The sequence below is a fragment of the Carassius carassius genome, chromosome 45, assembly GCF_963082965.1.
Source record: "Carassius carassius chromosome 45, fCarCar2.1, whole genome shotgun sequence".
Classification (NCBI taxonomy): domain Eukaryota; kingdom Metazoa; phylum Chordata; class Actinopteri; order Cypriniformes; family Cyprinidae; genus Carassius; species Carassius carassius.
The window spans coordinates 10098003-10112511 of record NC_081799.1 but is presented as its reverse complement, the minus strand read 5'-3'; the positions used below and the strand labels follow the sequence as shown (position 1 = coordinate 10112511).

Below are 14509 nucleotides of genomic sequence, written 5' to 3'. Positions count from 1 at the left end.
CATTATTATGTTGGTGATGAAAAGATTAAAATACTTAAAAATAAAACAAATAATGTAATAAAATATATTTTTTACATTTAAATGTATTGCAAATGATTGCAAATCACTAATAAAATATAAATAAATTATCATTATAATATCACAATGACAAAATTAAATAATTATAATTATTAATGACATTCAAAAATTAATCATATAATTATACAAATATTTAAAAGTTTCTTTATATTATATATATAAAGCAAACAAACAAATAAATAATTAATAATATTAATTGGTAATGCAAAACCATATACAGTATTAGAGTATATGAGATTAAAAAAAAGAACACATTTGTGGTCTGGTGTGAATGAAAGGGTTTTTGAGTCTCACTGATAAGGCAGTGGTTGGGAAACGCAGCTCTACACATCTTCACAGTTAAAGTTTAATTCCAGTCTACATGGACTGAAGAGAGGATGTTTTCAATGCCGTTACATCTATACCTCCATGAGGAGAAGACACAGGCTGCTGAAATTTTGAGATGGGGACAGTCTCTATCTGAAAGTCATGCTCCCATAACAAGTCTGAAATATGCAAATGAAGATGTTTCTCCAACAAAGTCTCTGACTTACAAGAAGAAAGCACAGAGCGGATTTTTATGACAGAGAGGTTAATTAGAAATTATGCCAACTTTATTGTCAGAGGTAATTAAAATTGGTGACACAAAGACAGTGAAAATGTAATGGCACACTTTAATCAAGTTGGTTTGGCAGCTTTTTTGACTTGTGTCTGCTGACTTGTATCCACCAGAGCCAACTTAATATTCAGCTTTGATACTATAAACCCACAGTCCTTGTTTAATCTGTTTTCTGCAATGCACAATATATAACTATAGAAATTATTGCAGCCCACAGAAGAGTATAAATCAGGTTGTTTTTTCCAAGGTCATTGTTTGGCAGGCTAAGTAGTCAGTTTGCCCATCTTTCTCAATTACAGCCTTTCAAAAGCAGCAATGTATTAGGGCTGTCAAGCAATTCAAAGTTTAATCTAATTAATTACATAATGTGCTAATGAATTCATGTAATTAATCATTATTTAAAGGGGTCATATGATGCGATAATTTTTTTTTCTTTCTCTTTGGAGTGTTACAAGCTCTTGGTGCATAAAGAAGATCTGTAAAGTTGCAAGACTCAAATCCAAAGAGATATTCTTTATAAAAGTTAAGAATCATACATGCTTACCTAAAATGGCTCGTTCTAACATGCCCCCACGTCTACATCACGATGTGGACGAACTTTTATTCTTGCTGTTGAAAAGAATAAAAAAATAAAGTGTTTTGTATATTATATTATATTATATTATATTATATTATATTATATTATATTATATTATATTATATTATATTATATTATATTATATTATATTATATTATTTGGGCTGTCAAATTAACGTGGTAATTAGTTATGTATAAAAAAACTATTAAAATATTTAATTAAAATTATAATGATAAAAATAAAAACATTAAAAGGATAGCTCACCTCCCTCCAAATAACAATAATAATAATAATAATAATAATAATAATAATGATAATAATAATAATAATAATAATAATAATAATAATAATAATAATAATTTTGTCATCGTTTACTCACCCTCATGTCTCTTCAAACCTTTCCTTTGTGGAACATAAAAGAAGGTGTTTTAAAGACGGTTGGTAATAATATTTCTCAAATTATCTTCTTTTATGTTTCATAGTTTATGCAAGATCTAAAGCACACAATACAGGTGCACTCAGGGTGTGTCCAAATTAGTGCTGCAACGACGCTTCGACGTCATCGATTACGTCGACTACAAAAATACGTCGACGTGCGTGAAATGTGTCGATACGTCACACTGTTTACATCTCGCGTAATGGCATACTGGGAATGGAGAAAGTTGCATTCTATCACAAAAAACAGAGACCACTGTTATCAAAAGTATGGGAATACTTCAAACAGAGGCCAAATAAAATGGCCGTTTGTTCCCTTTGAAAAACCGATATGGTGTACCACGGCAGCACAACTGCAATGCACGAGAACCTCAGAGGAAAACATCATGGCGCTTTCCGGTGTTAAAATGAAAAATAAAGTAAGTCTGTGTTGACGCGGGTTTCGAACAAGCGTTAGAGGCCGTACACATATCGCGCCTAAAAACGTGTGGAAAACGCTAGTCGCGCTGCTTTGTCCTTCTTTCCAAAGCACTCGGGCAGTTGCACCCCTGGGATGTCTGTCGTTGCTAAGCAACCATGATGTACTCTCTCCTTGAAGATGCGGAAATTTCAGCAAAGGATAAATGGATTTGCAGCACAAAAAATCGCTCTGCTACTAAATTTATTTCAAAATGGCAATCCATATACAGCTATGATCAGCAGTTCCTTCATCTTAGCTGAGATTTCAACGTTGTTACGGGAAAGGATGAAGCTGATTGGTTAGTTCTTGTCACATGACCCGCGGTGCGCTTGCGGCATTCAGAAAAGTTGAGATGTTTTTAACTCGATGCGGTGTGGACGTGCCTGTTTTCGCGAGCGCATCACTTCCATTATGAGCGCGCATACCGCACGCCTACATTGGAAAAAAGACGCGATATGTGAACGGCCCCTTAAAAGACCACGAGACAACAGTCACAAATCACCGAGCTACCCCAAATCAGCTCCAGATCTCTGGAAACCATGCTAAACTATAGCAGAACCCTGACTACATTTTATGGTTTGTGATGCTAAAGATCATTTCATGACGTCTCAGACAACTGTAAATTTGTGGCTACTGTGGTTTAATTGTAAGCGATATCGTAAACTCATATTTACCATGGCAAAATAATTTTCTTTGCCTCTCTATTTTTGTATACTGTAAAAACTTCAACCTCATTGGTTGAAAATGAAGAAAGGTTGAAATATTATATTAGAAGTTGTACTTATATTTTTTTGTAAAGTTATCCAAAGGATTCATTAGCTAATCAAAAAAAAGAACATTAGATTAATTATTTATTGTAATAAAAATAATCGTTAGAGTAGTCGACTAATCGAAAAATAATCGTTAGATTAGTCGACAGAAAAAAAATCGTTAGTTGCAGCTCTAGTCCAAATCCACTTTTGCTAGTTTAATGACGAGAAAAACTAAAAGGGTTGTTCCTATTGTCTTAATGAGTAATGGGTGTGTTTTGGGCATAACGTGCAATAAACCAATCAGAGTCTCATTGGCCTCCGTTACACCTCAAAAATAGCAATGTGCCTGAACACACCTTGTTTTCAGACCAGCACGCCCATAAGCGCATGAATGGCTGCAAATGCATTTGCAATTAAAACAACGTGGCACGGGACATGTAAATGTTAACTGCGTTGGCCTGAAACTAGCAAAAAACGCTTGCATCGGGCCTGGCGTTGCATTGCACCAGGTTTATGATAGAGCCCTACATGTTTGTGTAATAAATGTTATGTTGGATCAACCTAGTATTTCTAAAGCTACAATTCTTAATGTCTACTTGCTACTTTCTCATTTGACACAAAAATAGCTTCAAATAATCTTTTGTGGGTATTTCACAATCAAATTTATTTTGTGATTAATTAGATTTAATCATTGAAATATCATCATTTCATGTTTTATTAAACAACACTTGCCTCACCTTTGATGACATTTTCTGGCATTCACTGTTATACGGTAGTAGTCGCTAGTACACATCTTCTGAAAAAGTACTACATTTCTGGATCAAAATACAATGAAGAAGCAGAAACAAGCGATCGCATTTGTAAGCAGATGCATATGTAAAAGAACTAATAAATAACCTAATGTTACTGAATGAAATTTTGACCCAGGAAGTGGTATAGGACTGTGCAAGCTTTGGGGGTGCTGATGGACTCAATCTACTTCATCTATGCTTTGATTAATTCTGAATCTTATCCTATTTTCTCAGCTTTTCCTTTAAAATAGTTCTTTTTTTTATTAAATAATCTAAAACACTGTGATGGTGAAAGGTTCCATGGTTGGTAAATGTTCTTGATTCTTTTTGGAGGGCGGTATAATGAAATTCAGTTCTGTTGTGACAACTCTCTGACAGTTAAGCAGGGCAATGTACATGACAATGTTAACGTGTTTGGTCTTAGCAGAATAGATCTGCTACACTGTTGCTGCTGCTGTGGCAGAGCAAGTACAGAGAATTACTACTGCACAGACATACCGCTGTGAGCATGTAAGAAATACTGCTGCTGCACATATTATATACATGAAATTACCCCGTGGCAGATCTATACAGGTGGAGCTGGGGAAGGTGGAGGGTTTCTGAAGTGAGCTGCAACTGCTATGCATTTGTTCAGCTGTGCTGTAGTCACCTCTGGCTCACCTCTGGCTGGTTACTGGCCCATTGACGAATATCGAAGCCACCTGCAGCTAGAATGGTTCTAAGCTTCGTCACGAGGTTCCTGGCTTCTACTACGGTGGGTAGACTCTGCAGGCAATTGTCGACGTAGAAAGAATTGTCGACTGTTCCACACTGTGGCGGACATTTTCTCCTGGTTGACTTGACTCATTGATGTGTTTCTGAAGAGCAAAGATCGCGCAGCAGGGACTGCACGTCGTCCCGAACAGCAGAACCTCCCACTGGTACACTGATGGCTGTTTGTCCGTTTTTAGATCCCTCCAAAGGAACCTCAGCAAAGGCTTGTCTCTGTCCAGCAGGCGGACCTGGTGAAACATCCCTTTAATGTCTCCACTTACTGCGACTCGATGCTCCCTGAAGCGCAGGAGGACTCCAAGGAGTGAGGGTCCTAAGGCTGGACCAGGAAGGAGGTAGTTATTCAAACTTTGTCTGCCAAGCTGGAAGCTGCAGTTGAAAACAATCCGCTCCTTGCCATTGTGTCTGACCATGTGATGGGGCAGAAACCACGACTCCTTGGATGAGTCCACCTCACAGGAGTCAATCTTGGTGGCGTACCCAGCAATCTCAAGTTTCTTGATCTCCTCCTGGTAGGTAGATGCACGCAGTGGATCTTGTACTAACCTCTTCTCTGTGTTTCGCAGGTTCTTCATCACGACTTCCTTTGAAACTTGCAGCTTGGGCATGTTTGGGACTCGTAGAAGGGGTGTAGCATACCGATGCACTCCATTTACTTCTACACGGAAGGTCTCGGCCTCTAATAGGTCCACTGAGTACTTGTCCTGTCTGGATCTGGTCACCAATCTCTCACTTTTGAAAGGTAGTGTATCTAACTGCCACAACCGTTCAACTTGACTGAACAGCTCAGCAGAAGGGGAGGAAACTGTGGTGAACAAGCACTGTGTGGGGGGAAGCTGTTGCTGCAGGTATTTTGCTGGACCCTGAAGTGTCCAACCGAGCTTAGTCTTGACTGCTGCAGGACCACCAGGGGGACCAAGATGCACTGGCTCAATCGGAACGATCAGATCAGCATTATCCGATCCAATCAGGAGGGTTGGCTGAACACCATCAATGGGTGGGATTGCCAGACCTCGTAGATGGCGATATCTTCTCTGGAGCTGGGTAACCGGGTAACTGTACTGAGAGAGGCCTAGGTGTTCACCTGTGAATGCGCCTTGAATGGAGAACCTTTTTGTTGGTTGGGAAGCTGGAGTGATCGTAAAGGACACACGTGAGCCTGACAGTATCTTGATGTCTTGGCGGATAGTACGGAGTGTGAGGTCTTCTACTTGACCCTGTACTCCTAGGTGGCGTGCTGCAGACGAAAGCAGAATGGTTCTCTCAGAGCCATCATCCAGCACTGCATACGTGTCAAGCACTTTATCCTGGTATTGCAAATTGACTCTGACAATCTTTAACAGCACCTGGCTATATCTATTTGGCTGATCCAGGTAGTGAGTCTCTGCCGTCGATGTGATGGTGGGCTCGTTCCCACTCCTCTGGTTGACCTCGTGAAGGACAGAGAGGTGTTTCGACTTACAAAGGCGACACGGCTTCTTGAGGTCACAAGCAGAAGCTAGGTGAGAACGTCCACATCTCCAGCACCTCCTCTTGACTTTAATCCAGTCCACCATCTCTGATTTGGTAAGTCTAGCGAAGCTCTCACATTGGCTGAGGTAGTGTTCTGCCTCACAGTAAGGGCAGGATATCTTACCCTTCCCTTGGGTTCGCATAAAATGAGCTGCTTGAGAGGGCGTGTCGGATGGATGGTTACTTGAACTGTCTATCCCATGCATAACCGTAGTAATCTTAACCTTGGACTTCTGCTGCTTAAATTCCCTCTTATCCTTCTCACTGTGAGCTTGAAGTGAGGGCTCAATGTCCAGGCATCTGACTTCTGCCTTCAGCCACTCTGAAAATTCAATGAGCGTTAGCTTCAGTTTATCCGGGTCCTTCCTATACTGTTGACGACGAAATCTCTCTTGCTGGTGCTTGGGGAGCCTGCTTAGAAGGCGCTTCACATTGGAGCCGCAGTGGAGTTCCTCATGGCCTTCACCTCGGAGAGCTTTCAGCATCCCTACCAGCGACTGCACTCTGATGGAGAACTCGTCGAGAGCTCTATCATCTCGGATGGGGGGTAGGCGTTCCATGTCCTCTATCTCCTTCAGCACAAACTGATATGGACGTCCATAGCGTTCATCCAGTGCTTTCAGAGCTTCAGAGTAGGGCATACTAGACTCTGCATGAGCTAGCACTAGGCGATGTGCATGTGGCACCTTGACATGCTTCAGCAAGATGGCATACTTGTAATGCTCGGACTGAGAAGGATGGAGGAGTGTACTAAGGGAAAGGCGTAGCTCCACATATTGAGCTCTGTCCTCCTTGGTAAAGTCAGGAAATGTTGGGCCTTCTATATTGGGGGGTGTATGCTGATATCCAGTGGATGGATAATGGGCCAGCATGGCTGGATTCCCTTGGTAGAAAGGTTGGGGTACATAAGGAGGCTGAGGTATTGACTGGTGCACAGGTAAAGGCATCATCTGATCGAAAGCTGGATTTCCATGTAGCGATCTGGGAGGAGCCACATGTGAGAGATGTGATGTATGAGGCTCAGGTGGCACCAGATGTGGATTTTCCAACTGAGGCTCCCTACCTTTCTCGTATTGGCTGCCGGGTGCCGCTGCACTGGGCTCACAATTACCCGATATAGGGTAGGACGAGAGTGAGCTATATGATGTGGCATTTCTTAATAAGCCTACTGATGGCTGTAGACCCTGGGTTGACTCTCTGGGATAGCTGGGCTGAAGGTGAGCTGGTGGATCATGTTCAGAATCCTGCTTGATAGCTTGAACACCATAGCGTGGAACGAGCGTATGCTGAGGGGGTTGAGTGACTCGGCTGAGAGACGGAGGAAGTGTCATTTGTTCTAGCTGATGGGTTAGTTCTGCAGCTACACTTGGGTGATCCTCAGTTCTGTGTTGGTGAGGAACAAGGGTTGGCAAAGGCTGTGGTTCACCTCCTCTGTCTGGGTAGAGTTGGCGTACTGGGGTCTGATGCCGTGATGACCTCCTTGACGACTGAGCTGAGGTCCGAGGGGAATGATGCTGCAGGAAAAACTCCAAAAGCTCTGTTTGTTTCTTAGCAGTTTCACTCTGTTGCCGCGCTGTCTCCAAAGCTTGATGAACAATGGCTTCATTTGCATTATGCATTGGTGACATTGAGGATATGCTTCTAGCAGGACTGCGTAGCTCCCTCTCCTCTTCGTGCCTGTGCATCTGCGCTAAGCTATGCTGATCTGAATATTCGACTAAAAAATCATCCAGATATCTTGGGCGTTGCAGTGAGCGTTTGGGGCGCACTGGCGAAACAGGGAGGCTGATTCCTTCTTTACTGGTTGCCATATCATTGACACTATCCGGCTCGAAGGACCATAAATTGTAGTGGGGCTCTGGTTATGAAAATTAGTCAACGATATGGGGTGTCTAGTCAGGACACGGAAGGCAGAGATATACGTTGAAGGCTTTAATATATCACTTTGGAATACAGATATATCACTTCTGGAATGCAGATGCACACTTTGGGAATACAGATGCACACTTTGGGAATACAGATGCGATGCACAGGCACTATTCTTTATGGTTTTACAGTGTAGGTGTGGTTCTAAATGAAAGGAAATAAACATCAATATTACTTCCATAAACACAATTTAGTTAACTGAATAACTATCTCTAGTCACTTAAACAAGCAGTGCTAAACATGTCCCGAAACGTAACCACAATGGGAATAACATATAAGTCACACATACAACAGATATAAAGGCTGTCAATGACTATCAACGTTAACATAAATTACTAATATAAACTATAATCTATATGATATAGTTCCAACTTACTTGTGGTCACTGACGCACACGAACACAATGCGAAGATTAGCTCAACTGAAACTGAAACTAAACTGACAGCCGTTCTCTACAAGCCAGGGCATGTCGCAACATGTCAGAAAAAAGGCGTGGTCTGAACGAACACTCGCTGTACATACTCTGTCCATATTCACATCACTTGAGCCTTTTGCACATGTGCCATGTGAATAACGATGTCATTATGTCAGATCGAGTTATCGTCCTGCGCCATCTAAAGTTTTCATGACAGAACTTTGGATTTATATGTTTAGATCTGCTGCCCTCGGGATAGAGACAAAGGGTTTTGGATGGTGAGCACTCTGGTTTTGCCATCAGCCAGTCATGATGTCATTTTCCAGTGTCTGCAAAGTCGTCTGAGATGTTTGATGGTCATGTTATCTCATATTTTGATCCATTTTTAGAAATAACGTCCCCTCAATAGTGTAAAAATCCTGATAGGTCAATTGTATGACTCTAAAATATGGCATTTCACACATTTAAAGTCTTTCCAGCATCCCAATGCTGAGTGTAATTTCAGTATCTTGGGAACGTTCTCCATCTGTTGAACCCTTCAAGTCACAGCATTTTTTCACAGTGCAACAGACAAAGTCAGTGCCAAGGACAATGTCAGTATACGTTTGTGTTCTCTGAATTGTTAAATCTGCTTACTTGTTTAACTCGCGGCCAATAACAGTCTTTTGCATTTATCATGCCAGCATCTGTGCTCTGTAATGTCCTGCTGAAAACTCTCGGCAGGATCAAGTTTTGAAGATTACACTCTCCTAATTTATGCTAAATACATGCCTAGTACACTCCACAAATATGACGGGGGACAAACGCCTCTATCCCGAGATTTGTGTGGCCACTTATTTTATGCCACTAGCGGTTCCCCCTCTGGAACTTGCCAATATTTTCTCTGCGCAGGCACTGTGGGCTGGTACTGCAGAGATTAAGGCTGTGTGTGCAGGATTAACTCATTGAGGAACAGAACATAAAGGTGGCCACACAGCAGCAGCAGAGCTGGGAGGCGGACAGCGGAAAGCTACAGTGACACAGCAGATAAATTGATCCAGGATGATCCCATAAAATAATTGCCAGCCAGAGGTACATTTGGGTTGCACACAAAGACACTGCTGAGACCAAAGGGCCATCTGAGTCCATTGGGCTTGGAATAGGGACACACAAGCTGGGGATGAGAATGATGTTGAGAAGCATCATAGGATGACGGGGCCACCTGGCATCATAATGTGGAGCTATGACCGGCATACAGTATGGCACTTAAGGCCAGCCAATGCACAGAAGTCATTATTTACAGCTCGACTAAGTCAATCTGTAACTGATGTGATCTTCATCGTTCCTTCAAAAAATATAAATGTAAACCCATTTTTTACTGGAAAACTGATTCAAACCCATTAAGCCCTTTTAAAATTCCCATTTAAAAGGACAGTTCGCCAATAAATTTGGTAAACTTAAGGATGAGCTCATGTCATTCCAAACCCATATACATTTACTTTCTTGAAAAAATTTGATTCTAATACATTTAAAGGTTTTACATGCAAAGAATGTCTCATCTGATAGTGTCCATACAATCCACATGGAACCCCACTGATTTTCTATGGAAGCCTGTTTCCACCACAAAAAATAAATAAATAAATTAAAGGCAATTGCTTTTTATCACACAATTCTATATAAATTGATATAAACTTGCAATTGGGAGAAAAATATGCAGTTCATTTTTCAGAGTATGCAGTTCATCAACATTTTTCTCACAATTGTTGCAATTCTGAGCAATAAAACTCACAATTATGACTTTTGTACTCAGAATTGCAAGTTATTAAATAGAATTGTGACATATAAACTTGTAATTTTTAGAAAAATTCATACTACTGAAGTCATTGGGGACCAACATTATTCAAAACATTAATTTTTTTTTATGTTTGTACACACTCAAAAAATTAAGCCTTTAAAAGATTTAAACCATTTAATAAATAGTACAATTCAATCAGGATGAATTGAATGATCCTTATGTATTTAACTGAAAATCTGATTATGGATTGTTTTATTATTAATTTAAAATACGTAAAAAATATTCAATTCAATTTGACAGAATTTTACTATTAGTAAATATATATATAAATATATATAAATATATATATATATATATGCAGCAGGCTGTCATAAATCTGGAACGAGGAACACGAGGGTCAGTAAATAATGGCAGAATTTAATTAATTTTTTATGAACTATCACTTTAATTATATTAATCAGCCTGAATCCCACCAGATTAGAAGCAGACTGCTAGAATAGGTGCATGACACAGGGCACATTCAATCCTACATTTCCCAAATGAGCACCATGTGTTAATCTGTCTGGAGAATCTGTGCTAATCACCCAACAGAAACTTTTTCTGTTGATCTCAAAGGAAAATATTAAAGAGCTAGACAGCTGGAAGTCTTTATCTGAGAGCCTCGCATCAGTCTGTTGAAGGTCTAGTGTCACAGCTTTCATTGTTATAGCGTGTCCTCTGCTGGGACCAGTTAGCAGATTGGTTGCACTTCTTTGTGGGCTTGGATTAGAAAACAGCAGACTTTCTGGACACATCCAATGGGATGCAACACCGGGGACCTAATTTGTGATTGTTGGCCAGTACAAATCTGGACAAAAGACTGCTGAGCTGTAATTCTTGAGAGTGTGTACTTAAAACAGTGTGAGATTTTAGAGGAGTCTGGCCTTTTCAAAGCATTATTTTAAGGAATCTTGTATTAAAGAATTTGTATTTATCTTTATAACCTTTGCAAGATGTAGATGTATTTGAAAAATACTTATAAATTAACCCGTATGCCCTGTCCTAACCAGAACATTATATTCCTGTAAAACCCAAACAATGCTAATATCTAATATTTTTCTGTTTTTGTGTTATTTTGAAGGAGAAGAACTGTATGAGACCTCCCCATATGAACCAATACATCTCTCTGATGAGTTTAGACTTGCCTCCATTATATCTGGTAAGTGAAGACATCTTAAGAGCTTTTCTGTGTTTTTTCAGCGGTTAAAGAAAGCCCAGGGTTTTTTTTTTCTGTTCAAGGTTAGCACTATCCTTTATATCCATACATCTTCTCATACTCTCAGACAGTTTTTATTTATTGATTTATTTATTTCTACAGAACTACAGTTTGCTGTGTAGCAGTAATGTTATATCGGCACATTCAGCATGATAAAAATGTCCAATTGTATCCATTCAACAGTGAAAAGAACTATTGCTTGCATATGCCTAAATGCTTCAGTTTCAACACACCCAGAAGTCTTTTTTTTTTGTGGATCCAGACTTTGTATTTTAAAAATAGTGTGTGTCTTAGGGGTGTGAATCGGCACTGGTTTTACGCTTCATTTCAGTTATGATTATCATATCAACGATTCAATTAAATTCAATATAATGATGCATTGTGATCATATTACATTTATTTTGTACTTTTTTATACAATTATATAAGTAGGCTACTTTACAAAATAATTATGTAAATTACTTAATTAATAAATAATATATTAATTAATTACTATAGAATTTATTAATTATTGTTAAGAATTAAAAGTAAATATAGCTTTTAAAACGAGCAAATATAATGTAATAAAGGGGGAAAATACAATTACATGGGATAAACAGCACTTTCATTATCTGGGAGTGCTTTAAGTATCCAAAAGTTGGCTGCTGGAATACGGTTTATGGGAGGCAGAAACCAGTTGGCAGGGCTTTTGGTGAAAAGGTAAACAGAAAACAAATAAATAGAAAATCAAACTCATGCTGCGGTTTCACTGACGGCTTTTAACAAAAGCTATCCACCACACAGCCACAAAAAAAAAAAAAAATTGTTTCCTATTCCTTATGCGACTGTTCCCGTTTCCCATTTCTTCAATCACAGCAGAGATAATCTGTAGCCTTATATAAAACCGACTAGGAGGCCATCTGAAAAACCATCTCTACAGGTTGCAGATGCTTTAGACTATGTACAGGCATATATGCAGTCATATTGAGAATTATTTGGCATGTCAGGGACATATAGGTAGTAAATGCACTATTAGAAAATGCTATTATGTTATTGGCAAGGAGGTGTTGTGCGTGAGAAGCATGGCAGTTTCAGTTATTTCTGCAGTATTTGTCTTACAGCCGTTTTGCTGTTCTGCCCTTTTATATTCCCACATCATGAAATGTGAATTTGCTTCATTTTAGGTTTTATTTTATGCAGCTTATTTCAGAGCCAATACCTTGTATACTGATACTAATTTTGGGTGTTTCTTCAGTGAACATTTATTTATTCATTTATAAGTATTTAGTGCTGAAAATTAAATTTACGTTGTTTTTGTAATAAAATGGCAGAATCCTGTGCTACCTTTCTTATGTGTTATTTTATTTATTCTGAATACAAACAAATAAATAATGTTAAAAATATGAAAATTAAAATGCTAACTAGTGGAAAATTGTTGGTCGAAAACCAAAAGACAAATGACAAAAAGGCAAAAGGCTAAAAGAAGTATATACTTATATATAATACATATATTTATGTTAGTTTCATTTCATATATATATATATATATATATATATATATATATATATATATATATATATATATGTATATATGTATATATATATATATATAAATATATATATAAGAGACTAACATAAATATAAGTTAAAGTATTAAAATGATTAAATCTAAAACTGATTTATTTATTTATTTACCTAAAATAGATGTTTTTAAAATAAAAACTATTATAAAATATCAAAAATACTAAAACGAAATTAAATGTAAATGAAGAAGCCAATTCAAAATATGAATAAATATCACAACAGTATATAAATAACAAGGCACAATGAATTTTTTTTCTCTGTTTATTTCTTCTTGTTTACTAGTAATTAGTATTTTGTGATGGATTTTCATATTTCAAGCTTAAAAGTCAGGGACCTTTATAAGAAGCAAAAATAAATTAGGAAAGCCTAGTGAGGTTATTCCAAGAATTCTACAGCGACTTTCATAAAACAACAAAAATAAATAAATAAAAAAAGGTGTTAGTTTGAATAAAAGGCTACCCTGGGGATACACATGTGCCTGTAATTGAAGAAACACTCATTTACAGGTTTGTGTAATCAAATCTGAACCCTCTAAATAGCTTTTCTGCAAGATTAAGAAAAAAAGACTAAATACATGGACTAACAAGCACACTCGAGATGGTGTTTGTATTAATAATCTACTAAGTGACCTGAATACACAGGGCGGCACTGATCCTTGAATATTTGCATAATGCACATAGATTGTGAGTTACTTCTAAAGTGCCTGTATGCGACGATAAAAAGCACATGTAACACATGAATAAATGCTCAAATTATTACTGTACACTTCAACAACTGCCTTAAGCAAAGTCTGTACAGAAATGCCACATTGCCACAAATTAGCCACATTTGAACAAATCCTCACATTTATTGCATCTTGAAATGAAAATGCACTCAAATTTACAGTATGTGAGCAATTTGAAGGAAGGATTTTGGTATTTTTTTTTTTTAACAGTTGTATGTATGTTTATATATGTTATATATAAAAATACATGCTGATTCAGATTACACCAGATCTCTGATCACAAATTGAATTATAAATTTTTTTTTACGTTTTTACACTACCTAGTCTCCCTTAAATATGACTAGTCGCTTCAATCAAATGCAAAATGTGCGAGATGCAGTCTAAAATCAGCAGATTTCCTCCTCTCAGGGCTGAGGCCAAAACAAAATCAAATATTTTCCTTTCATAATTCCTTTCCCTCTCTGGCGAAAGCCTCCGTAAGCTGGCTCTCCTTGAAGATTTGTTAGAGACCCTTTCCCTCTGACACGAGATAAGATGAATATCAGGACCAAAACAACAAACCTCTGAGCGCACGTTTCGCTTCTAAAGCAGGACTGGAAAAGCACTCATAACGTAAAACTAATCAGACATCTTGTTACATGGATCTCCTGTTAATTTGTCAATGAACAGATGACCGCTCACATCTGCTTGGTTCTTTAAAGAATTGTCATGGGACACTGGTATGATAGATTCTCAGAACAGGAATGGGAGATAAGAGGATAATAGAAAGGGACTTTATATATATAAAAAAATAATGGCCACACTATATAGAGAGAGCAGTGGAACATTAAAGGATGCTTTCGATGAGTGTTTCCAATTGATTACTGTGGAACAGCCAGCT

General features: G+C 38.2%; 1 protein-coding gene across 1 annotated transcript in view; it reads left to right on the top strand.

The window, feature by feature from the left end:
* LOC132127563 (GDNF family receptor alpha-2-like) overlaps positions 1 to 14509 on the top strand; it is a 57347-nt gene that overhangs the window by 18910 nt on the left and 23928 nt on the right. The window contains exon 3 of the mRNA XM_059539481.1: positions 11210 to 11287. Coding sequence (XP_059395464.1) covers positions 11210 to 11287 — 78 coding nt within the window. The remainder of the gene's footprint in view (positions 1 to 11209; positions 11288 to 14509) is intronic.